Raw genomic sequence first — 27046 nt, 5'->3', positions numbered from 1 at the left:
GCAAATCAGTCTGACCCTATGCCTCATGGGAACAGTCCAGCCCGAACTGCCAAGCCATGTCTTCCCTGGACTGGAAACAAGCATCCTGGGACCGGTTATCTAGTTAATCAGCGGCCATCAGCCAGGCTAGCTTGAATCCAGTGGTAAAGTGAGCAAGGGACCCACGTCTGAGCATACCCTGCCCAATGATGAAGCATGCCACTACTAGAGTGGGTGAGGGCTGTAAATAAAACAAAAAGTTTTTCCTCTTCCCACCTTGGAGTGCGGTGGATGTAGCTACTTTTTCCTCTTCTTCCCTTGATCATGCACTTTCTTAATTGGAAACCCTTTTTTGAATTAGTATTATTTCAGTGTTTATTTATTTATTTATTTATTTAAAAGTTTTCTAGAGCGCGTAGTCACCCGGAGGGTATCCCAGCGCTGAACCTCTTACACACAAGGGGAAATAGTCGGGAGTGATCATGGCTCAGGGGAAGAGTAGAGTTTTAAGGGACTTCCTGAACCGTAGGAGGTTTGGTTCTGTTCTGAGGCTCAGGGGGAGTGTGTTCCATTTTTTACCCGTATTGACCGAAAAGCGACGGCCACCTATCCGGGCCTTCTTCACCTTGGGGATCGTGATGAAGTTTCCATGTTCGGAACGAAGCGCTCTCGTGGGTCTGTAAGGTGTGATCCAATTATTCAGGATTGGGGGGCCAGTATTGTGCAGTACCTTGTGGGCCAGACAAAGGGCCTTGAAAGTTACCCTTTCCCTAATAGGGAGCCAATGCAGCATCCTAAGTGCGGGTTTGGCAGATGTTCTGTTCGTTAGGAGTCGGGCTGCGGCATTTTGGGCTTTTTGCAGGGTTTGGAGAGTGGATTCTGGAGAGCCCAGGTAAATGGCGTTGCAGTAATCCAGCCTGGATGAAATTAGGCCTTGGATCAGCAAGAGACGCGACTGGAAAGGCAGTAGAGGAATTACCTTCCTGCACGATCTCAGTAGACCGTAGCAAATGCCGGCCGTCTTTCTTGCCTGTGTCCTGAAGGTGAGATCAGTCTCCAGCAATACTCCGAGACTCTTGACCTCCATCTTGGGGGTGGGGGGATCACCCATGCAGGCGGGCCAGATGTTAGGGGGGAGATTCGTGGCGTTATGCCCTAGGAGCAGGATTTCTGTTTTGGAGCCGTTTAATTTCAGGGCAGAGTCACTCATCCACTGATGTACATTGGAGAGGCAGTCGTGGAGATTGGAGGGCTGTAGCTTGGGGTGGGAGAGTGTTACCACCAACTGTGTATCGTCGGCGTAGCTGACTATAGAGACTCCAAAGGGTGACACCAATTCCTCCAGTGGGGCCATATACACGTTGAACAACGTGGGGCTTAGGGATGAGCCCTGTGGCACACCACACTGGAGGGGGGTGGAGGGGGAGCGGCTTTCACCTTCCCATACTTGGAAGGAGCGTCGGGAGAGAAAGGACGAGAGCCATTTTAGCGCCCTGTCTTTCACCCCGATATTATCGAGACGTTGGATTAAGACCTGGTGACTGACCGTGTCAAAGGCCGCACTCAGGTCTAGGAGGACCACTGCCACTGATCCTCCTGTATCGATAATTTCCCTGGTCTTTTCTACTGCTGCTAGGAGGGCAGTGTCCGTACCCTGACCTGGTCTAAAGCCTGTCTGCGAGTCATTGAGGAGTTGGTTTGACTCCAAGAAGTGTGACAGTTTTTTATTCGCTAGTTTTTCAGCGACCTTGCCTATCCAGGGGAGGAGTGAGATAGGTCTGTTGTTGGATAGGTCTGCAGGATCTAGCGATGGTTTTTTGAGAAGCCCCTTTACGACGGCCTCCTTCCAGTTTGAGGGGACTTCTCCTAGTGCCAACGAGATGTTAATGAGGGCCGTCAATTGGGGGACTATGGTCTGAGGGATGTTTTTGACGAACCGTATGGGAACTGGGTCACTAGGAGCTCCGCTCTTAGTTGAAATGAGTGTGGTCATCACTTCCTCTTCTGTAACTGGGCCGAGCGACGCTAGATAAGGTTTATCGGGTGGGGGCGACTCCTTGGCTCTCTTTATGATGTCAGGATTAGCGGCAGAAAGGGAGGTGAGGATTTTTTTGACTTTTTCGTCAAAGAAGGTGGCCAGATTGACGCATTTTTCCTCCGCTGCTTTGGGGTCCATGGGTTTCTGTGGGGGATCAGGGACATGGAGGAGCTCTTTAAGGATGGAGAAGGTCTCCTTGGCTGAACAGGAGGAACTTTTTATTTTTTCCTCGTAAAAGGCACCTTTTGCGTCGTGAAGGGCTCGTTTATACGCTTTCATGGAGGATTGATAAGCGTTTTTCTCTGATGTCGACTTGTTTTTCCTCCAGGAGCGTTCTGACTTTTTGCACTCCTTCTTAAGGGCGTTGAGGGCGGGTGTGTACCAGGGAGCGGGATTAATTCTTTTAACGTGTTTTAAAGTGCTGGTAAGAGGAATAAGACTGTCTAGGGGATGGACTAGCCAATCATTACATTCTCTGTCCGCGGTATTTGGGTCCGTGGACAGAGGGCCAGCGGTTTCACGTAATTTAGCTTCCCATTCCTCTGGTACTAGCTTATACCACCGTCTAGTACGTATCCTTGTTTTCTGTTTGAGTGCAGTGGTGGTTTTGAGTGACCAGTGCATAGGGATCAGCATGTGGTCTGTCCAAGGTAGAAGGGTTGGATCCTGGGTATTCAAGTTCTTAATGTTGGTGAAAATTGGATCTAAGAGTTGTCCTTTCTCATGGGTGGCTTTAGTATTTCGAAGATGGAGATCGGCTGTAGTGAGATCAGCAAGTAAATTAGCTGCGGCGTTGTCCGCAGGGTCCAGAAAGTGCAGGTTGAAGTCCCCTAGAAGGAGGAAGTTAGAGACTGAAATAGTCTTTAGTGAGATGTGATCCATCAGGGTACTGGTGAATTCTCCCAGTGAGCCTGGCGGACGGTACACTAGAAGTCCCGAGAGAGAGGTTGATGGAGAGATCTGAATAGTGAAATTACAGTTTTCACAGTTTTTGACAGTTCCACATTCCGTTCTACATTTAAGATGGTTTTTGTGGAGTATGGCTAGGCCACCACCTCTCCCGATCGGTCTATTCAGGCTGCAAATTTGGTAGCCGGGGGGTGTTGCGTTGACCATGTCAAAGTCACTGTGCGGGGTCAGCCATGTTTCAGTCAGAAACAAAACGTCTAGCATCGAGTCCTGGATGAGGATGTTAATTTCGTGGGCATGTTTTACTAAAGATCTGCAATTCAGGAGGCCAAGGCGAAGTCCTTGGTGCTGTTCCGTTTCCTCTGGTTTGTTACAGAGGCTACATCATACAAAGGGAGTATCTTCCTTGAGGATGTATTTGCACTGGGAATGTTTTGTCGGTTTCCAGGCAAGCAGTGTATCTCGGGAGTAAGTGATACGTTTCTGTGAGAGTACATATCCCCTTTCCTTCATTTAGAAAGGATCTCTCCACCCTTCCTAGGCCTCTGAGGTCCCTTTCAGAGCCTATTTGTTAGAAGGTTATTTATTACAACCCACAAGACACGAGTTGTCCGGACCTAGATTTTGCTATGGGTCATTCATAGTGTTGAGGGGGCTCAGGAGTGGGGAAGTGATTCCTCTCATATGTAGTAACAGTGTCCTTCCTTTTTCTTTTCTTCAAAGGTCAGGGAAATGTTTAGGTTCAAGGACTGAAGCAGAGCGAAGTGGGCCCCATCAAAGTACTGTTCTGTAAGTTCATCATGTAGAGAAGTTCTGATTTCATGGCCATATAATGTTTATCTCTTTTGCTGAAATTACAAGAGCAAGTATCCTCTTCACGCCCACATCGACACACACAGAATGCATCTTTGTACATAAACATGAAGGGGCTTATTTACAAGGCCCTTGCGCCACTTTTGTGTCATTTTTAACATGGGAAAAATGACGCGAAAGTGGCGCAAAGGGCTTGTAAATCTGCCAGGAAGTGTTTCTCTTAAAGAAATTGCGATGCCTACTTGTTATTTCTGTTATGCAGTTTGGCCACTGGCAGTTCATGTACTACTATGGAGACGCTGTAAAATACGGTATTACATTTCAAAAATTACTTTTTTTAGGAGGGACTCCTGATTTTCACATCTAAAGACCAGTTCTGTCAAATGTTAACTGACTTGCAAAAGAAACCAAGGTACCTGATTTTGTAGATATCTGGCTTGCAACTGGAACATGAAGGAGGCCTGAAAAATATAAATAAGTCTCAAAATTACTCAGCATTTACTTTTCATTTCTGAGCATTCTGAAGTAAATGCTTCAGCAGTGTTGTATGTTAAAGGTAATATGCAGGATACATGTACTGGGTCCTTGAATTCATGTTTTGGTATGATCCCGAGGCAGATTTTTTAACGATTCTAACTTATTTAACACATTCTATACAGGCGCAGTGAAAAGGCCCTATAAATAGGCAATATACTTCCGTTTTTGGAAAGATTACAAAACATATTGGAACTCTGCCCGATGTTTTATCCTTTTATTCTTTTTCGAGGAAAAAATTTATATATTCCTTAAATTGTGTGACAGTATAGTTATAGATGCTAAACATCACATGCTCTCCGTCCGATTATTGTTCTTAGTATGGTCTGTGACGAAGATGTAATAATGAAAAATAATTACAAATCACAAGGAAACAGTCTCTTCTTTTGCCACCCCTTGCTTTCAGAAAAATTGTACTTGAAAGGAAGACCATAATATTGTATCTGCAATATGGTCCTCTAGTGAGAACAAACTAGGTGTATATTCACAAGAACGTGTGATAACTAGTGCAAGAGTATTGTAACACAACTTTCAACATTGCAGCCTATAGCGGGAAAATAACCCTGTGGCAACGTGGAATTCTCAACACGTCGGTAGCATTCGATAGTCTTCCGAAACCGTGGACAATGTCAGCGATTCAACCACCTCGATGGAGATAAAAACACAAACCACAACACCAAAAAACCTGCGCTGGGCCAAAGCGCGATGAGGAAACCAGCGATAAGCAGCCAAGCCTGCAACACACACCTGGCAGGTGGGAAAAATCACCATAAAAGTAGAAACAACACCCAAACACAAACTGACCAACACCCAAGCACCATGGAGGCAGCAAGAGAAGGCGCAGATGACGAGCGCAGCCCCACAACCACCCTGAACGACAAGCCTGGAACCTCAGGGACAGGGAAGGGCATGGACAAGAAAAAGAGGAAGACAAAGTTCACTCCGCAGGCGAACAGGATCATAGTCACGGAGGTGATGGAACACCATCAACAACTGTTCGTCACCTTCAACTTGTCATTGGGCACCAAAAATGGAATATGGTGAGATATCGTGATTGAGATAGCTAGGGATTGTAAGCCTACCGTGTCAGGCTCAGAGTCCTCAGACCCCAGCACTTTCAGAGAATGGATGGTTGAATTAAAAAATAGGGCAGGTCGGCCAAACAGGACTCGAAAACAGAATACTAAGAAAACATCAGCTCCATGGTACAATCAAGAATTAAAAATAGCACAGGGGGAGCTCCGTAGAGCAGAACGCAGATGGAGAAAAAACTATAGCATGGAAGAGCGGGGTAAATATAAAAGGGTTATAAGTACCTATCATGCTCGAATTAAATCAACAAAAAGGAAATTTTACGAATCTGCCATAGTCGCTGCAAAAAACAAACAAAAATGTATTTTTAACATTGTAAATGATTTTAATAAACCCACATTTTTAACACAGGAAATTCCACCCTCAAAAGACCTCTGCGAAAATATAGCTGATTATTTTGAGGACAAAGTACAGGGTCTAACTAAAGATTTTGAAATTCCCTCTCTGGAACCTAGTAGAGAAGGTGGAAGTGCTGATGAAATTATGAACCAGTTAGCAACCTTCCACCCAATTAGTCTGGAAGAAACAAGGCAGACAATCTTAACCACAAAATCTGGGTCCCCATTTGACCCCTGTCCCATAAGACTCCTGCATCTCATGGTAGATGAAGTAAACCCTATGATTAATGAAATCGTAAATCATTCACTTTCCACGGCCAATGTGCCACTGGAATGGAAACTTGCGGCAGTGAAACCCTTACAGAAAAAAACCCTCCCTGACCCTGCGACCCTCTCCAATCTGCGACCTATCTCACTTCTCCCAGCATTATGTAAGATCGCTGAATCACTGATTAACAAACAACTGACCAGGTTCTTAGAAGTCAACGAGATATGGCATCCTAATCAGGCGTGGTTTAGAGCCCAGCATTCAACAGAATCGGCTCTACTGTACACGACAGACACCATTCGTACTGCCCTAGACCAAGGAAAGAAGGCCGTCTTGATTTTATTAGATCTTTCGGCGGCCTTCGACACAGTCTCCCATGCCATCCTATTAGATCGGATAAAAACATCTGGCGTGAAGGGGACGGTACTAGAGTGGCTGGAAAACTACCTAAGGGACAGGAGACAGGTGGTAACCCTGGGGGAATTTACCTCCACGGAAAAACAACAGACGATGGGAGTACCCCAGGGGTCCGGCCTTAGCCCGCCATTATTCAATGTCTACACTGCGCCCCTGATTAAACTAATATCATCTTTTGGCATAGATGTAGTAGCATATGCCGATGATACTCAGTTAATACTGGTTACGGATAGGGAAAACCAGTCATGGGAAGAAACATTCAAGGAATGTTTAACTGCCACTTTCGATTGGATGCGGAAGAATCACCTAAAATGTAATACAGGAAAAACAGAGATCATTCCGCTAGGCCCTAATAATGACTTTATTCCCAGGCAATGGTGGCCAGAAAGGGCAGAAATACCGCCTCATACCACCATAGTTGCTCGGAACCTGGGGGTCACGTTTGATTCCAATCTTGCCTTCAAGCAGCAGGCAATAAAAGTGGCAGGAATGTGCTTTGGCTTTATTAAAAGCCTGAGGAAATTCTTTGACATACTCCCATTGGAGGCGAGGAAAACTGTTGCTGTAGCGCTGGTAACGTCGCGCTTAGATTATTGCAACAGTTTGTATGCTGGCACAAATAGAGAAGTAACTTACAGGCTTCAGTTGGTGCAAAGCGCTGCTGCCAGATTGGTGCTAAAATGACCAAAAAGATCGTCAGCCTCAGGGGCATTAAAAGCTCTTCATTGGCTTCCCATTGTAAAAAGGATCCTTTTCAAAGTTCTGATTATAACATTTCGAGCAATGCACAAAATAGGACCACTATATCTACAGAAAAAATTCAAAAGATACTGCCCAACCAGAAGCCTACGATCATCAAATTCCAATACTTCGGTGGTTCCTAGGTTTCGTTTAAAAACCCGTGGAGAAAAGTCCCTGGCAGTACTGGGTGCAAAAGCCTGGAATATTCTGCCCCCCGCCCTGAGAAATCTGGATAAAGAAACAGAGTTCCGCAAAGAATTAAAAACTTGGATATTTAAACTGCAAGATAGCATGGCCAGAACTCTAGTTTGATGCATGCTTTTATTTTTGGTCCAACTCTGAGTCACTATGTCATCTGGTAACTTGCCGGAGGTAGCGCCTAGATGCTCCATTGGAGCGATTGCTGCGCGATATAAATAACATTTTACATTACATTACATTTTACAAGGTGAATGCCGTCGGGGAGCACAAGAGGACAATGAACAAGGTCAAGAGGCGATGGAATGACATCAAGCGGCGGACCAAGGAGAAACTCTCCGCCAACCAGAAGGCAGCAACGTAGACTGGAGGTGGGGGCCCAATGCCACAGCTCGTGCCGGTTGACATGAAGGAGCTGCTGTCGACAGTCATCAGTGTGGAGACTGTGGCAGGAGTCGGGGGATCAGACACTGCTCGACAGGATACAACAGAACCGCAACAGGGTGAGTGACCACCAGGTACTGGGGGGACGGGTGGAGATTGGCACAATGTCACACATGCACAATCAAGCAGAGCACAGTGCACACCCACAATGACTCTGGGCCCTCTCCCAGATCTACAGAGTATCACAATGTACAATTCCATACTGTCTGAATGTCAACATGTACCATGCGGCTACATACATGTGAACACATTGTAATACACCATCTCCCCTTCACATTTGCAGGGGCACCGTCAACTGCAGAGGAGTCCCAACCACTCTTCACTGATGACGAGGAGGACAACACCAGCATCGACACCCAAGCCATCCAAGACATCATTGTCCTCTTCCGCCACTCACCTCCAGGATCAGGGCATGCCAGATACATCGAGGAGACCCCACCCACTACTTAAAGCACCCAGCAGGAGGCACCCACAGCCCCGGCACCCCCCCACGAACCCCAGGAACAACACATGGCCTTCCAACGCCGTGTGCTGGAGTGCCAGAGGGAGACCGCAGAGCAGATTTGGTTGGGCTTCGGCAACATAGCAACCGAGCTTGACGCCATCCTTGTGTGTAGGCCCGCTCCATGGTCTCCAACGGATGTATGATGTTACAACGCACACTTTTACAACGCATACCTTTACAATGCATTTTTTACAACGCAACATCCATTACAGTGCATTCCATTACAACGCATGCCATTACAACGAAATTTTTAAAACTACATTTACAACGCATTCCATTACAACGCATAATACCTTTACAACGCATAACATTGCATTGCATGTTTGGTAAGTATTGGATAGTGTAGGGGTAGAAAATACTATTCTAACTCCAGGGGGTGCAACAGTAGGGTAAGTGTTGGATAGTGTAGGGGTAAAAATTACTATTCTAACTCCAGGGGGTGCAACAGTAGGGTAAGTGTTGGATAGTGTAGGGGTAAAAATTACTATTCTAACTCCAGGGGGTGCAACAGTAGGGTAAGTGTTGGATGGTAATGTTATGCGTTGTAATGGTATGCCTTGTAATGACTGAGTTGTAATGACATGCGTTGTAGTGGTGTGCATTGTAGTGTCATGCGTTGTAATGGTTGCGTTGTAATTGCATGCGTTGTAATGGATGTTGCATTGTAAAAGTTTCGTTGTAATGGTAGTGCGTTGTAAAAGTTGCGTTGTAAAGGTTGTTTCCCAACAAGCCCTGACTGATATCGCTGGAGTCATGACACGGGAGAGAAGAAAACCTGTCCACTCAGAGTGGCTCCAGCGATGCCAGCCGTGAGCTGGCACACATTCAAAGGCTCTTGGAGGACAGGGTGCGGATAAAGGCGAAAAGGATGGCAGCCACCGCTGCACATCAGCGGAATGTAGCTGGGATATAACATGCCCTGTAGATCCTCATCATAGCATTGCTGCCACAAGGCGTGGCAATGTTGATTGCTGCTGCCCCCACACCATCCACATCTCCGCCCCCTAGTGTGTCTATGCCTCCCTGTGTGGCAGGCCTAACCACTCCGGCACCTGATGTGTCAGTGGCACACAGTGCGGCCAACAATCCACCTCCGGCACCTGATGTGTCAGTGGCACACAGTGCGGCCGACAATCCACCTCCGCACCTGAGGTGTCAGTGGCACACAGTGCCACAGCCAGTACAGCAACTGTCAGGAGCTGACAAAGTTGCGCCTACAATTTGCAGGACTTCGTGATACAGAACTTCATATCCCAGAAGGCCATCTTTCTGGGAGGGACTTAACTGATATAATCGCATACTACGCATGGAGCGTTGTACGTGATTCCGTGTTGGAGTTTGTTCCCGTTTCAGAGCGGCTTCTATGAAGCTCGCTATTCGTGTTTCCTTGGATTTCGCGTTCTCTGCAGAGACGCAAAGGATTAATTGCTGTGGTTGCTGGTTGGGCTCTGAGCCGTCAGGCGCGTTCCACTCGGCTGATCGGGAATGCATCTATCCCTAGGCACTTTCCGCTTGCGGCTGCGGTGGGAGTGCCTCACATTGTTTGCCTCCTTGTATGCCACCTTCCTTCCGTCAACTACTATTGCCCGCGGCTGCGGGTAAAGGATAGTAAAGTCAGCTTGGCGGAGCAGAAGTGTCCGGCTTTTTATTCCCGCTGGGCTCCTTCCGTAACATTGGTGTTTGCGGTATTGATTTCGGAGGACCAGTAAGCTCCCAAGACATCTGGTGTGGATGTCCGGGTAAAGAGACCTTGTTTTCCTTCATGTTTGGTGTTATACTACCCTGGATTAACGAACTATAATGCTGGGCCAGCTGGTTATTCTGGGAGTCCTTGGTTTGACATTCTGGTGTTTTGGAACTCAGGAGGATCAGTGATTTCTAACATTTTGGTGATCTAATATTTGAATTACCCTATCAGTCATACCTAGTAATGAGAACAGTTACCTGGTGCTGGAGTTGACTTTTTCTTTTGGACTAAAGGGTGTGCGACAGTGGGTATGTATGTTGATCATTGGTGGCTACGTAATAACCTGGTACCGTGGTTTTGAGTCTAATAACGTGTCTGATTTTCAGGTGTAAACAACTTTCTACGGTGAGAGAAGTATCTTGCCAGAGAGACAGAGAGAAAGGGTTCGCCTCAGGACTAATCCTATTTTAGGTATGGTTCTGACCTTAGTGAGAATTACATGAGAGTAGCCAGGATTTATTTTGTACCATACTGTTTGCTTGTTTTCTTTCAGGTTTACCTTTTCCACCGCTGTTCCTACCCTAACCCTATCCCTCGCTTGATTGCCTTTATACTCTGTATACATATTAGTCAGAGTGTGGGGTAGTCAGGAGGTGGACCCCTTTGAGCATCGTCCTGATCCTGAGGAGCTTGGTTCCCGTGACAGCAACACCCCCAGGTGAGGCAGGGCAAACATCTGGGTACGAGGACGTGAATGGGCATGTGATCAGAAAGACTCTGTAGCATTCATTTCCGCCCCCTGGCCTACTCCTGGTTTAGTCCCGCACATGGCCTCATGACCTTCCACTGACGCCCGATTCACTCAGATGCACTCACCTTGGACAACGACATGGACCGCTACATCCTGTTTGATGACCAATGATATGACGACCAGACTGCGGACTGTACCCCTCCTGTTCCGCAGTACTTGTTTTCCATGGATGGACTCTGGCTGGCCCTCCACGGGTCCATATAGTGAAGTGTATTCGGCAGTGCCCTGTACCGCTCCAGGTGCGGAACTGCACTGGATGTGCAATAACCATCCAGTGTCGCACTGCTGTGTCATGCCTTTCATCATTCATGTATGTATGTGTGGATGAATGTAGGGACAGTGATTTCCCTTGCGTCAATGATGCTCATCCTGTGGGATGCCAGTCAGAGGGTGCTACATAGCAATTTGTGTCACAGGTCCTGAGGACACCACAACAGGGACACACGCATCAGCCACTTTCTTGTCCAGACATGGACTGAACCACGCACAGTGCCCACGAGTCATTTTTGCAAGCCCTGCGCTGTTGCGGCGTATGGAAGGCTAGATCACTCTGCTCATGCTTCCAGGGGGGCCTCTTTGCTACCCGTCGCAGGCGTACTCACTGGTGGTGTGCAGGTCACTGGTCTAGTTGTCAGCATGTCACAGCCAGTCCCTGAGGGCAGGTTTGCACGCACACCACACCCACCCGGCACAGGCGTCACGGGCCATGTGACCCCGCAAATATAAGGGGCCTACGACATCACATACCCCTCTGCCACTGGTGACTGGATGACGGACCCGAGGCCTTGAAGCCAACACAGGCCTACCACCATGTGGCGTTGACTGGGGTTAGACAGGGTTTGTGTCACATGCTGCATTGCGGCCTGCACAGGCACCCCCCCACGGGACGCTGACTGGGGTTGGACAGGGTTAGGGGCACACGCTGCATTACGGCCTGCACAGGCACCCCGCCACCGGACGCTGACTGGGGTTGGACAGGGTTTGTGGCACACGTTGCATTGCGGCCAAAACAGGCACCCCACCACAGGACGGTGACTTTGGGTGCACTGAGTCATTGGCACCTTGAGCTGCGGAGCGGGTGTGCAGCCTGCGATGGTGCCTCATCCCGGCGGTCCGGACTGCTCAGGATTTGTGTGCCTTGCTGGACAGCAGTGTAGGTCACACGGGCCTACCGCCACGTGGCCTCGCTTCCGGGATCACAGAGTTAGTAGCACCCATAGGGCTGAGCGGCTGTGCAGGCTGCGATGTTGCCGGGTGCCCTGGTTTGTCCTATGCCATGGTGTAATCAAGTCGCAGCACCAGACGTGAGACCTGGTGGCCAGCGCAGCGCGGATGCATGTTGTGGAGGGTGCCAAGTCTGCTGGTACAGGGCTTGTGGCTTGCAGCAGCACGTGGTAGGACCTGCAGTCTACATGCCGGTGGCAGAAGGTGAGCAGTGAGGTCCGGGTTTGCATAGGTGGGCATGCTCCGATGGGCAGCGGGAGGGGCTGTGATGCATCTGTCTGGGTGTGCATGGGGGGGGCGGGTGATGTTGTCTTGTGCAAGTGTGTGTACTGTGCCAGTCATGTCTCTGGACTCTGTTTCAGATGACGGCTCTGTCTCAGATGTGTGACGTGGTGTACTGCTATACTTACAGGCAAGTAGTTGGAGACACACCGGTGGCAGCAGGTGAGCAGTGTGGCCTGGGTGCGCAGGGTCAGCTCTCTCTCTCTCTCTCTCTCCCGCTCTCCCCTTCTCTCTCTCCCCCTCTCTTCTCCTCCCTTTCTTCCCCTCTCTTCTGTTCTCTCTCCCTCTCTTTTCTCTCTCTCCCCCTCTCCTCTTCTCTCTCTCCCCCTCTCCTCTTCTCTCTCTCCCCCTCTTCTTCTCTCTCTCTCTCCCCCCTCTCTTCATCTCTCTCTCCCCCTCTCTTCTTCTCTCTCCCTCTCCTCTTCTCTCTCCCCCTCTCTTCTACTCTCTCCCTCCCCCTCCTCTTCTCTCTCTCTCTCTCTCCCTCTCTTCTTCTCTCTCTCTCTCCCCCCTCTCTTCATCTTTCTCTCTCTCTCCCCCTCTCCTCTTCTCTCTCTCTCTCGCCCCCTCTCTTCTTCTCTCTCTCTCCTTCGCTCTCTCTTTCTGTCCTTTGATGTGTACAGGACACACCTTCTCATCATGTTTTTTGTCTTGCAGGCTGTGACCGACGGATTGTGTCGAGGGGATCCGCCATGTGTCTTCATTTCATTTCTGTGTTAATTTCAATAAAGTTTCATTGTTTGCTTCGAAAGTGGATGTGTGATGCTCATTTCTGTGAGGACACATGCATGTCACCAGTTGTGATTGTGCGACATCAGGTATATTATTTCGTACATGTTTCGTTGTGGCTGATGAGGCATGTCTTTGGTCCGGGGGGTGCCAGGGTGGGGTGGTCCTGGGTGTGGTGTCCCTGGGTGTTGTGGCCCTCTTGGGTGTCTGTGCTGCATGTTCAGTTGCTCCATGGCATCTGTTTGTCTTCAGGTGTGGCTCTGGGCTGTGCTCCCTTTTGTGGTGCAGGCTGTGGTCAGACTTTACACCAGGTCAGAGCAGGTGTTAACTTCCTGCTGCTAACGCACCTTATTGCGCGTTTTGTGTTCTTATCGCAGATCTGGCTGGTTGTTGTGAATGTTGAGGTGTGGCGTTGTCGTAGCTTTTTGCACAGGAACGCCTACTCTGCATCTCATTAGCAATAGTTGCGATGGTCCTCTGTGGTGATGTTTTTTGCGGCTGCTATCGTGGAAAACCTGGTGCTGTGGGCTGTTAGCACCAGCTTGTGAATGGTGGGGTAAATTTATCACGACTTTGGCTTCGATAACGTGCCGTTAATTCGGCGATAGATCCTTGTGAATATGCCCCCTAGTTTCTTTTACCTAAACCTGCGTCCCCAGCAGCCACGAACGGTGCTGAAGCCTCCATGTTTTCTCTTTCCTATACAGCACTTTCTTAAAGGAACAGCCGGATGTGACATGCAGGGCCAGTATTATGTTTCTGCACCGGGGACTGCAAAAGCGTCTGATATGCCTGTGTCTGGTTGGGTTTGAAGCCGTTTGTGGGAACGTTCAATAATAGTTGGCCTCTTGCAACAGCAGCCTTGAGGCACAAAGCAGGCTGTTCCTTAAAAGCAGATCTGAGCAAGCAGCAGAAAACCAATACTCTGCGCACACACACAAACAATCTAAATTGTACACTTTTGAATAAGGAAAAAAGCAAATAGGTATATTTACAGAATTATTAGATGGGCATTAACAGTTTTGAATAATAAATCCTTTCTCTTTTACATGCTGAGCTGTGAGATGCACTCTAATTCTTGCGGAAGCATTTTTTTTATTTGACTTATTGGAGTTTACATCTAACATACTTACAGGAAGAGCAGGAAGAAATATCATAACGTACATCTGGGTTAACCTAAAACAAAAGCAGACAAAGACTTTTAACTAGGTTTGGCTGGAAAGAAACATTGAAGTATCACTGATAAAATAATTACACAGTTGCATGTTGCTCCAGGTCACAGTCTTGCATCTTTGTATCGTTTGTGCTTTTTTGAGAATGTTATGTGACAGGGATAGTGAAATCGTTCGCATATAGCAGATAGTTTTCACTGACTTAGTCTTCGCTGTGGGGCACCATTAAATGGGTGCAGACTGCGTCAGTATGCCGTATCATAGCGAAAGGGCTAAGTTCAGCCCAGCGTCGAAGTCAAACCCTGCTCTGGGGGCAGCGCATTAATGAAAAAAGGACTAAGGGGGATTTGTACAATGAAGTGGCGGAGCGTGTGGTTAGCCTCCTGGGCTTAACGAAACGGTCTGCCACTACGGAAACGGGAAGGCTGCACCATATTTAGAAGAATGTGGTGCAGCCTTGCGTTTGCCCCCTGCGATGGCGCTACGTTTAACAACATAGCGCCAACACAGGCACCCTTGCACCAGAGTGCAAGCATGTCTGTGTTCAGGGGAGGCTTGGTTAAGTGTAGCAAGGTGTCTCTTCCTGTACATAAACAATCCTAAAATGCCATTTTGTCACTTTCATGTGTGATGCTGCATGCAGCACACATGAAAGTGACAAAATGGCCTTTATAAAAATGGTTTGTTTATGTACAGGAAGGGACACCTTCCTACACATAACCAATCCTCCCCTGCACACAGACACCCTTGCACTCTGGTGCAAGGGTGCCTGCGTTCTGCATTTGCATACTGGCATTTTGCTTTTTCCATGTGTGCTGCACAAGGCAGCACATATGGAAAAAGAACAAGTATTTACAATGCAATAGGTCTCGCAGCATTAAAGTTTGAGCTATTGGCATTGTAAATGACAATGCCTTTTATTCATGTGTTTTTAAAACCTGGAATCGGTGCATAAACACGCACTTTGAACGTATAGTCCTTGTTTTTTAACTGTCGCCTGCCCAAGATCAGGAAGCAGGCATACCGAACCGGCACCTCCTCACCACTTCTTGTCAGCCAATAGCAACCCCCATGCCCAGCATACACAGAGAACTACACTGATATGGCACAGCACTACCAACTGTCTGCATTCCTGCCCCTACACTGTTACCCCGCGGTGCAGCCACAGGACAGTGACTACATTGCCCGTGTCTGCCCCGCAACACGTTGTTCCGGCCATGGAGGTTTCCCACAGCTGGGTGCAGTTAATAAATACAGGGACCCAAAGATATGTGGCATCAAAGAATAAGAAAGGACGTGGTACAGGTAGGCTTTTTTTAATTTATTTATTAGTTTTCACTTTTATATAGAGCAAACTTTACCCGCAGGTATCAGAGGCAATTAAATCAGCATGCTTATAACAAGCAAGACTAGCACTCTATATTACTGCCAACTTTACTTAACATAAGCAACAGCTAACCATTCACAAACAATGTTTATATACCAATTGCAAATTCAAAAAAAAAAATCATGCAAAGCATTGTCATTTACAATGCCAGTAACTCAAACTTTAATGCTGCGAGACCTATTGCATTGTAAATGCTTGTTTGGAAGGTAAGTGAGTTGCAGCCATCAAACTTTCACCAAACGGATACATATCCTGTGACAGGAAGACAGAGACACAAAACTCACTTTCTTCGTTCCAGGCGATCAGGTGCTCAGACTCGATAACCAGTTCCACGCCCTGTGGCCCTGCCTCGCCCTCCATGGCAGGGCTTCGTGGTCCGCGGTAGAAGATCCGCACTGCCAGGTTTTCCAGCTTTTGCAGTGCTGACATCTTGGAGCCCTTGTTCTTGCCAGGACTCTGGCAGGTCACATTAGTTCCATGGTCCATGTCTGCCAACGCTAACTATTGGTGATTGCTTTATTATTTTTCGTCAAAGGTATTTTTATTGATCATTTAGTAAAACACCAATAGGAATAAACATGCGACAATCCCGCACTTCAGCCCACGCAGGGGGTAGCCAGAATAATCGCCCGAGGGTGACACAACGGATTGGGGACGGGTCATCGTGTACAAGTCTCTTGCACTTGGCCTAGTGTCCAAGGGAGTGCCGCTTAACCAGCATATGGGTCAGCATTCGGTAAGCCATTAAGGAAGAGAACGCTAAAGATTCACAGCTGTACAGAAGCATAACAATGCGGGTTATCGGTTAACCCCCCAGTGAGTTGGTCACAAATAGCTGCCCGTAGTGCTAAGAGAACCTGCTGTAGACAAGTGGCTCGGCATGCCATACCGTAATGGAGCATTAGGCGGGATGTCATAATGAACAAAGAAAACAAATTACACCCCCCCCCCAGTGGTGGTAGCAATAAGCGCAGGACAATGAACCAGATGTATATCGACATGGATTCAGACCTGAAACAAGTGGAGACTACGGGCCATATGTATCAAGCTAATTAGCATTCGCAAAGGCTGAAATTCTGCGAATTTCGGCCTTTGCGAATGCTAATTAGATAAATGGTATGTATCAAACATGTTTGATGCAAAATAAGGAATTGCAAAATTTGCTATTCCTTATTTTGCGATTGCACTTAAGGAATCGCAAATTTTGCGATTCCTTAAATGCAATGTATCAAACAAAAAATATTCAAAAATTGCCATTAAGGATTCGCAAATTACCACCAACTTGTAGTTGGTGGTAAGTTGCGAATTCTTTTCAAAAAGCTTTTTTACAAAAAAATAAAGGTGCCATATGACGCCCATACATGCCCCTAGGGCATGTAAGTGCGCCATATGCCCCCAAATGTCTCTTTCAGGGGTGCAGCAGGGTGTTCTTGAGACACCCCTGCAAAAATTCCTAATTTGCGATTAGCAAATTGCTAATCGCAAATTGCACTTTCATTCCTATGGGCCTCCTGGCCCATGGAAATGAATGGGTAATTTGCGATTAGCAATTTGCTGATCGCAAATTAGGAATGCTAAGGAATCGCTATTGAAAAGCGATTTTGTACATACATACCGTTTTGCATTTCCTAAATAGCGATTCCTTAAAATTCGCTATTTAGGAAATGCAAAATAGTTTGATGATACATATGGCCCTACGTGTGCTAGGCGGCCAGACCGCGGATGGTAGGCCCCGAGAGAGGAATGCTACCAGAGGGCCCAGGCGAAATTCAAAATTCTTAAAATCGTCTAGAAAGATATCTGCCATCCTTTCTATACTAAGCAACCTCCAGAGCCTCCAGTGCCAGAGAGAGGTGGCCGGAGCCTCCTTCTTCTTCCACGCTGCAGCCAGAGTAATTTTGGCTGCGCCAATGCTGAGCCTCATGATCCTCTTGTCCGCCCTGGTCTGGTGTTCGAGATCAGGATCACGGAGACCCAACAGGGTGGAGGCCATCGAGGTAGGAATAGGGTATCGCAGCATATCCTTCATTTGGGGTAGAATTTCCTCCCAGAACGGCCGGATAACGGGGCAGTCCCACCAAATGTGTTGGAAGTCCCCTAAGAACCCACCTTCCCTCCAACATCTATCGGAGGTACCCGGGAAAATCAGTTTTAGCTTGGCAGGGTGCAGGTACCAATCCATCATGGTTTTCATATGTGCCTCCCTAAGCTCCACTGAGTGATTAACCTTGGCAATATCAGACCATAGGTGAGTCCACTCGGCATCTGAAATGTCTTGGTGGAGGATCCCTTCCCACATATGCATATACCGGGGCCTAGGGGAAACTGTAGTGGTAAGGAGGAACCCATAGATGAAAGTAACTGCCCCTTTCATGGATGCAGTCCTGGTCAGGACTGTCTCGAACTGCGTGAGGGGTGGAGTCGCCGCCTCCCTCACTTGGGGGAAGAGCGCCCAGTGTAGTATTTGAGCGTGATGGTGTCGTTCGTTCTCCAGCTCCCCGTAGTCCCTCCTGCAGTTTTCAAAGGTGAGCGGGTCATAATTGTGAAATAGGTGTGTGAGTGCTAGACAACGTCCGTCCTGCAAAGCCCTGAAGTGGCCCTTGAGTGATGCCGGAGGGAAGGTGGGATTGAAGTGTATGGGCATGAAGGGAGAGGGGAAGGAGGTCCATCCGTCGTCTTTAGAAACAGAATCCCAGACCTTCAAGGTGGTGCTAGTGGGGGTACTGAGGTATGCATTCTTGGATCTATCACACTTGGGTCACCACACCAGGTCCCAAATCGTTCTCCCAGCCACGCTCCTATCCATATGCAGCCAGTGTTTTCCTGATTCTTGTTGTGACCACTCAACTAGTATGCGGAGTTACGCCGCTTTATAATACAATTGCATGTCAGGCAGCTCCACGCCTCCCCCCTTCCTTAGTTTGCGTAGGACGGTGAAGGAAAAGCGTGCGCGGCCCCCCTGCCAGATGAAACGCAGCATCATCGACCTCACCCGCCGAAAGAATCCCCTATAGGTAGGGCCTGGAACAGATATAAGAGCTTGAGGAGGAGGGTCATTTTAATCGCGTGAATCCTCCCAAGCCAGGAGATGAACATGGGCTTCCATCAGGCCAGGTCGGACTGGATCCTAGCAAGAAGCGGAGGGAAGTTAGCAGAGTACAGTTTCCCCAACGTGGGGGTCAGGTGGATACCCAAATATTGAAGGGAGGAATCTGTCCACGGCAAGGGAGTGAGGGCCCGATGTAGGTCGGTCGGTAACGGCCGAAAATCGGTATTTTCGGCCGTTACCGACCGGTATTCAGTAAATGGTATGTAGGGCCACATATTTCACAGAATCGGTAAATTTACCGATCGGTAAATTTACCGATTCTGTGAAATACCGAATCGGTATTTATACCTATTCGGTAATTTTGATATGTAGGTGGGACTCTTCTGAGTCCCACAACCCTGACCGAATCTGTATTTTACCATCAAATATATTTGATGGCAAAATACCGATTCCGGTGTGCATGCACATGTGTGCATGCACACCTGTGCCATATGACAGGCAGACCTGCCCCTAGGGCAGGTATGCCTGCCACATGGCCCCCGAATCTTTTTTGGGGGTGCTAGAGGGTGTCAAAGTGACACCCCCTGCACCCTTGTCAAGATCTGCATTTACCGATTCGGTAAATACCGACCGGTAATGCCCCATTCATTCCTATGGGCTTCAAAGCCCATAGGAATGAATGGGGCTTTACCGGTCGGTATTTACCGAATCGGTAAATACAGATATTTACCGATTCGGTAAAAGGAACATCTGGATGTTCCTACATATCCACCCCTTAGATTTACCGATTTTTAATTACCGAATTGGTAAAATTCGGTAATTAAAAATCGGTAAATCTATTTTACCTACATCTGGGCCTGAATGACTTAAGGTGGGGAAGCTCCGACTGGGGGATCGTAAGGTTGAGGACATAAGATTTGTCATAGTTAACCTTAAACCCCACCACTGCTTCGTATCGCGACAGTGCCGCCTTCACATGGGGAAGAGAGTGGGCCGGATCCGAGAGGGAGAGGAGGACATCATCTGCAAAGAGAGTGATCTTGTGGGACTCCCCAGTGAAGGGTAGTCCACGGATGTCAGGGTCAGCTCTCACCGCTATTGCCAGAGGTTCAATGCTAAGGGCAAATAGCAACGGTGACAGGGGACATCCCTGCCTGGTGCCCCTGGAATGTTAAAAAAAGGGAGAGAACTGACCATTCACTGCCACTCTGGATCGGGGGGAGAGGTAGTTCGCTCGTATCATTGTTATAAATTTGGAGGAGAAGCAAAAGGCGGCCAGGGTACGGAACAGGAACCCCCAATCCACCCTGTCGAACCCCTTCTCGGCATCTAGGCCCACCAGAACCTCTGGAATTTTAAACTTATTGGCTTTCTCAATGAGGTGTACCACCCGCTGTGTATTATCATTGGTCTGGCGCCCTTTGATAAACCCTGACTGATCCGGATCTATGAGGTCCGGCATAAGGTCATTGAGCTGTTGGGCGATGATGGAGGAGTAGAGCTTCGCATCTAAATTCAGGAGAGCAATCGGCCTATAGGAAGCGCATTTACTAGGGTCTTTACCGGGTTTGGGGATTACGGATATAAGTGCTTCTGCTATTGTGCGGGAGGTTTCACCCTCCTCCGCCATGCGGTTAAATAGTTGGATCAGGTGTGGGCATATTTCAGAAGCAAAAGTTTTATAGAAGATGGCTGTATACCCATCCTCCCCCGGAGCCTTGTGGGGTTTTGAGGCTTTAATGGCAGCCAGCACGTCCTCCCTGGAGAATGGGGCAGAGAGTGCCTCATTCCATTCCGCTGAAACCTGAGGCAGTGGTAGTCCTTGCAGATATTCGGCTTGGGCGGTAGCCTCCAGGTGATCCCCTGTATAGAGGGTCTTGTAGAAGGCCCCAAAGAGCTCCGCCTTCGTCTCGTCTTAAAGCGTCACTCCACCCTGCGCATCTTGGATTCCCCCTATGTCCTCTCGCTCTCTCTTGTCCTGTAGCTGCCTGGCAAGGTGTCTCCCCACCTTATTGCCCTGGGAGTAAGAGAGTCGCCGCAATTTCAGCAGGGTATATTCGGCTCTGTTATTATAGTGGGCTCGGAGCTTACCGCTGACGGCCGTTAGTTGCCTGAGTCCCAATCTGGAGGGATTCTCCTTATGCTCCTTTTCTAAGGAGGAGAGCTCCTCCTCTAGCTGTTTCCGCTCCTGACCGCGCTGCCGATTAAGAGCGGCGTTCAGTGCTATGCAGTGTCCACGAAGGTATGCCTTGAAGGCGTCCCATGTGGTGAAGACCGAGGTGTCCCCTGGATCATTGAGGGTGAAAAACACGGTGATAAGTCCTCGTAATGTGGTGCATGAGGGTTTGTCCCGAACCAGGGAAGCAGGGAAGTACCACCTGGAGCTATCTTTACTCTTCACACCCCACTGGAGCCCCACCGCAAGCAGGCTGTAGTCAGAAACAGATAATGGGAAAATCTTGGCCTCCCGTAGATCTCCACGTAGTGACTGGCTCAGGAAGAAGTGGTCAATCCGGGAATAGGAGCGGTGGACGTGGGAGAAGAAGGTGAAATCTCTGGACTGGGGGTATAGGAAGCGCCAAGCGTCAAAGAGGCCCAAGTCAGAAATCTGTTGCTGTGTATCGGGGGAAAACGTGCCCATGTCTAACCTCTGTGAGTGTGTGCTATCTAGGTCTTTCTGCCATACCATATTAAAGTCCCCCATAGCAATCAGCGGCCCTTCTACAAAATAAACAACGGCCCTCAGCTGTGTATGTAGAAAGGCATTTTGCCCTGTGTTAGGTGCGTATAGTACAAGAAATGTGCAGAGTATACCCCTCAAGAGGCCCTTAACCATGATCCAGCGACCCTCCCTATCACTCTGTACACCCACAGGTTGGAATTGTAGGGTCTAGCGGAACATAAGGGCCACCCCCCTCTGTTTCGTGGCGGCGGAGGATCTATAGATTAATGGGAACATTTTGTGCTTAAGGCATGAGTCCTCCGTTTTAGCCAGGTGAGTCTCCTGAATGCCCACTATATCCAAATGTTGATCAATTATATACTTCCAGACCTTTTGGCGCTTTTGGGGAGAGTTTAGCCCTTTAACATTCCATGTTCCTAGGGATAAAGGCAGCATCGGAAATTCCTACGAGACAGCTCTGCAAAGGCCGTTTGTCCCAGCCCACCATGGTGAGTGTCCAATTGGGCGATTCCCCCCCCCCCATCCCCCTTCCAGAGTCTGAGTGTAGCATGCAACCAATTGCCCATGTCAAGACTAACCTGCCTCGCAGGACCTCCCCACCTCGAGCTCCCCCACCCCGCCGGTAAGTTCCACGGAATCCGATCTATAAGCCTACCCCCGCTACCACCACTGCCCTCCCTAACCCACCCCGCCCACCCCCCCAACACCCCTAGAGAAAAAATACAGTACACAGAACAAAAGAGGAAAAGTCTTAAGGACAGGGGGACATGGCACCAGTAACTGTTCTTCCAGATCGTGTCTTCGGGCACTCTCACGATCATGTAGAGAAAGCACGAGAGTTACCTCAGAGTGATGGCCCCCTCCGGCGCCTACAGATGGCCCTCTCGGTTTCATGAGGCCACCTCACCGTGGTCCGTTGCTGCGTCAGTGACCTGGGCCACAGAAGCGACTGCTGCACCCCGCTCTTGCATCCTTGCTGACAGGTCCGGCCCCCCCATCTGCATTGGCTTGCCCACCCTCTGCCACTCTGCTGAGCGCCGTCGTCTCCTGCCAGCTGAGCCGCTGTTCCTTGTCGCCGGGTCCTGGCGTTCCAAGCCCAGACCATCCGTCGCCACCTCTAAAGAGCGCACCTGGACCAACTTATTCTGCCAACGGAAGATGAGACGAATGGGGTGCCCCCAAGAATAGGGCACTTTTTGCTCCTGCAGATACGTGGTCACGGCCTTAAAGTCCTTGCGCGTTTGCAGTGTGGAAGCCGCTAAATCCTGGTACAGCAGGGGGTGATGGTCTCGGATATGGAGGGGAGCCAGATCTCGTGCTTTCCTAAGGATCCGTTCTTTCAGCTGGAAATCATGAACACACACCAGGATGTCGGAGGGTAGCGCTTGGGGTCCTCGTGGCAGTCCAACCCGGTGCACTCGGTCCATTCGTATGGTCTGGATGTCCTCCTCCTCAAGAATGTGTTTGAATAGCGCCTCAACGTACTCCCTCAGGTCCGCCCCCTCACCTTCCCAGGGAACAGAGCGGATGCGAATATTAATATTGTTGCGGCGCAACCTATTTTCCAAGTCCTCTGTATGGGCCTGTAGGTCAAGGTTTTGCTCCGTCAGGCGAATCACTTCTTGCTGCAGTTGGTGAATATCCTCTGCTGTACCCACGTCGTGTTCTTCCAGCATCGCGACCCGCTCCCCCACTCCGTCCACATCTCTCCGCGCAGATCTGAGGCCAGTTGTGAGCGCAGCTCTGATATGTACTCCTTAATGGCCGCAAAGAGTTGTATCATAAAGGCCTTCGTCGCGGGCTCTTCATTTTCACCCTTTCTTGGGGATTTGTCGAGGATAGGTGAGGCAGGTTGCGCCGCTCCTTTCAGGATCCCATCCTTCCCAGGCTTGTCCTTTTTCGCCCTGTTGGACGCCATGGTTGCCGGCACGTACCCAAAAGATCTTTCCAACTGTAGGCACTCTTACCCAAGGTCAGAGGTTGAGCACAGGCACCCCGACGCAGGCCTTGCGGCATCACAGCTGCCCCCCCTCCAGCCGCAGTACCCTATGCCTTTATGCCCGCCCCCAGGGATTCTGGGTGGGGGACCTCTGGTCAGCGTCGTCCTCACTGCGGGTCAACAACAGAGCGCAGGAGCTCCCCCCGCCGCTATCAGTGTTTCCACTGCGCTGCGACGCGGTTGTGCTGTTCGGGGCTCACCCGTCAGTGCTATTCTTCAGGGCAGTAGGGCAAAAATGGCAGGGAGTCTGCAAACCAGAGCGCTCCCTCCAGCAATGATTGCCCTCCGCACACGTGGGGTATACACTGTCTCCCAGCCGGCTCGGTCATGCAAAATGGGGGGTGGGCAATCATGGATCGGGCTCCTCACTGCGCTCCACCGCTCTGCTGTGGGTTCACGGGAGGTCCCACTCCAGTCCGTCAGTACAGGTTGGGGTGATTCACTAGGCGGGAAGCACGTAATGCACCCTCCACTCCCTCTGCACAGGCTGCAGGGTTCACCCGCTCCCGTCGAGGCTCACCTCCGCGTGCATCCGTCAGCGGGCCGGACCCAGTCTCCTTCCGAATCAGACCGGCCACACTAGGCCACTGATTGCTCCCGCGTGGGCCTCTGCTCCTGGCGATTGTGGCCCACTTCGCCGGCCTCCTCAGTCGGCTCCAGGCTCTACTCAGTGTACCCTTCGCTGCCTCCAAGCTCGCGTCTCCGTTCCCCCAGGCAGCCGGAAGCCAAAGCGGCGTTGTGGGGGAGGCCCGGGCGCCACTGCCGGGCGATAGGCCCTCACAGGCCCTAACTCCCCGGGCTACATTTCTCGAGTTGCCGACCTCTGCTCATCAGCCCCGGCTCCCGTTCCTGACACTCACAGCGGCCGGGGAATGCTGCCACAAAGTCGCCTGGTGCCCGCTCCGATATCGGCGGGGGGTGAGGAGGTGGGGCGCCGGCTCCGATGGCCCAAGCAGGGGGCTCGCTGTCCGTCGGCTCCCTCCCCGGGAAGGCCCGCACCGGCATTCGGATCTTGCTACCCCACGGGCGTCCGAGCAGCCGCAAAGACTCCGGAGCCGACGGGCTCAGAAACCTCCGTAATCTTGTCCCTGGAGCCGGAGGATAGAAAGCGGCAGGGGTTATGGGCGGTTTGGCAATCCCAGAGGGTGCTAGACAATGCTTAGAAAGTGTGGTGCCGGAGGGACTCAAAAACACGTCCTACTCCGCCGCCATCTTGCCACGCCCCCGGTTTATTATTTTTATAGAGTCGTTTTCGCTCACAGGACGAGGCAAGACACACCCAAGAAATGGGCCTTCTGTGCTGCGGCCATTTACCAAAGCACCGAAACTGATCCAAAAAATTAAATCCCGTAGACAATAAGCAATTTTTCCCCCAACAAAAAAAAGTAATTCTAACAGAAAAAAATGATAGTAACGCCGTCAAAAAAGTGTAAGAAATACAATCATCTCTACATCTTCATAACATGTCAAAAAAGCAGTCGTGCCTGCCGAAAACTAGAACTGAGGCACGCAATTCGAAAGAGGAACCGCACACCCTCGGCATATGTGTCAACAGAAGTCGTACCAAGGAGGAGTCTTTTATCAGCAGGCACCAGTACTCCATACATGCTTAGAAAAAAAAAACACAGGGCACCTCGGTTCCTCCAACCCCGATGTCGGCTACTTCCTTGGTGGGGACATCTCTCGAAGCTCGTTCGATCAGCGCCAATTCTAAAACCCGGAATTTCTTTTCCGCATATGAGCTGAATTTCTTTGGTAGGACGAGAAGGGCTGGGAGGGGTGCCAGGCGGTGCAGAATCAGAAGTCGTTTGGAAAGGCACAGCGATGACAACAGAGTGCCAGGCTATTCCTAAGAGCGCAGCATGGACAGCGTGGAGAGATTTGCCAGAACAATGATCTGGGGACAAGTATGTTGGGAAGATGCTTAAAATAGAACACACTGGCGCTCGCTCTCTCAGCGCCTTTATCTTGTTCTTTCAAATAGTTTATTTTTTCCAGAGTGGAAACTTTCTCGGTCCAGACAGCTTGAGTATCATTTTGTGTTACCCCAAGGCTCCTAACGTTACAGGCCTAGATAAAAGATCAAGGCAGGTAAAGCCACAAAATCGGGTCGATGGAGAACAGGCTCGCAAGGAGTGTGACAAGGCAAAAACGGGGGACAGGAACACGAGGCCAGTCAGGTGTGGAGAAGAGGAGAGGCGTTAAAGCGCGAAGAATCGCATAGGTGACTTTGACTGCATATCAAACGGCAGTAGGAGATAAACTCTACTCACAAACTTCAGCAGCAAGGTATGCACAGTGCAATGTTTAGGTGGGACGAAGGTACGGCTGAAGGCCCCGTCTTAAACACGCACTGGTGGCCACAAAATGCAGTGTCGCACAGAGGGCTGACGAGGGCTCGCGGACTTTTAAACACCTAATTAAACAGCAGTCTTTTGAATCTGGTTCCTTTGTTTTCACTGCTTCGACCTTGGGTGCAGCCCTTTCCTTGTCGTGGAAAACAAGTTGCGAGCAGATTGTGTTTGGGGAACAAACACTAACCTTTGTTCTAACTTTTTTAAGCAGCTGGCAGAGGAAGGCTGGAGCATTCTTCAGCGACAAATAGCGACCCAAGCGTTCCTTTGTGTTCAGGGGCCTACCTGCTCTGCAAACAGACACTGCTGCCCGCTAGCTGAACAAAACAAGCACTGCACACAGCTCTGACTGGAAGAAGTGGCAAGAGCAGCCGACAGTCCAAGCACTGCATGGGCGCGAAACCGAAACCGCGGTAGGAGCGCACGAGACGCCGTCGCCTTGCGCGTGCACGTTGGCTGTCCCGGCGCAAGCTGTGGATCGCGGAGAAGACACGCCGACTATGAATTGGAGCCTGCTGCCGGCGAGAGTGACCCGCTGCGGAGGGAGAGGGACATGCGAGAAGAGCCCAGTGAGTGAGGGGGGGAGTGGGGGGGGTGGGGGGGTAGAGGGAGGGGATGTGTGTGTGTGTGTGCGTGCTCGGCGGCGGCGGGGGGGGTTCTCTATGTGTGTGTGTGTGTGTGTGTGTGTGTGTGTGTGCGCGCGGCGGGGGGTTCACTATGTGTGTGTGTGCGTGCGTGTGGTCTGCTAACAAGGAGCCATGGGAGACAGGAAGCGCCCGTCTCCCTTGGCTCCTTGTAAGCAGAACTGATTGCAATAGAGTCTCGCAGCGACGATCGCTTCGCATTTGCGAGACCTAAAAACGGGGAGAAATAATGCATTTCTCCTCGTTTTGCCAACTTAAGACCACGATTTTCCTGGTCTTAATTTTGGCACTCCCTCCTATGTACGCCACCTTTGTACAAAAAGTGACGGTCCTGTGGCGATAGGGACTCGTACATATGCCCCTAACTGTTTGAAGCCAACTAGGTGGCAATCAGCCTGCATTTGACAAGGAGGTAGAGCTCCCCTGCAGGCAAGTGTAGTGAGTGCATCCACTCAGGATGTTGACCCCCTTTCCTGCCATTCATTTTTCTATGGCACATAGTCTGGACACATCCTGATAGCTCCTTTGCCTATGCACCTGTGTCTATATAGCATGCGCACAGAGGAAAAGTGTTCTGCTATTTTGACGAGGCCATGCCCCCATACATATAATGGAAAACCCTCTGAAAATCGTGCCAGTGCTGCACGTGCACCAGCGCGATCTGTATTAGAGAAGAAGCTGTGCTAGAATCTCCAATTTGGTCTGTAGAACCATAGTAAATGTAAATGTAAAATGTAAATGGCATGTTC

At 49.7% G+C, this 27046-nt stretch overlaps 1 protein-coding gene across 1 annotated transcript in view; it reads right to left on the bottom strand.

Moving 5' to 3' along the window:
• Positions 1-27046, bottom strand: part of SLC47A1 (solute carrier family 47 member 1) — a 945948-nt gene that overhangs the window by 307860 nt on the left and 611042 nt on the right. The window contains exons 5-6 of the mRNA XM_078683588.1: positions 14143-14185; positions 4156-4200 (exon numbers count right to left, since the gene is read on the bottom strand). Of these exons, the coding sequence (XP_078539714.1) occupies positions 4156-4200; positions 14143-14185 (88 nt within the window). The remainder of the gene's footprint in view (positions 1-4155; positions 4201-14142; positions 14186-27046) is intronic.

The sequence above is a fragment of the Lissotriton helveticus genome, chromosome 3_1, assembly GCF_964261635.1.
Source record: "Lissotriton helveticus chromosome 3_1, aLisHel1.1, whole genome shotgun sequence".
NCBI classification, from domain to species: Eukaryota; Metazoa; Chordata; class Amphibia; order Caudata; family Salamandridae; genus Lissotriton; species Lissotriton helveticus.
This window is presented reverse-complemented; position numbering and strand designations above follow the sequence as displayed.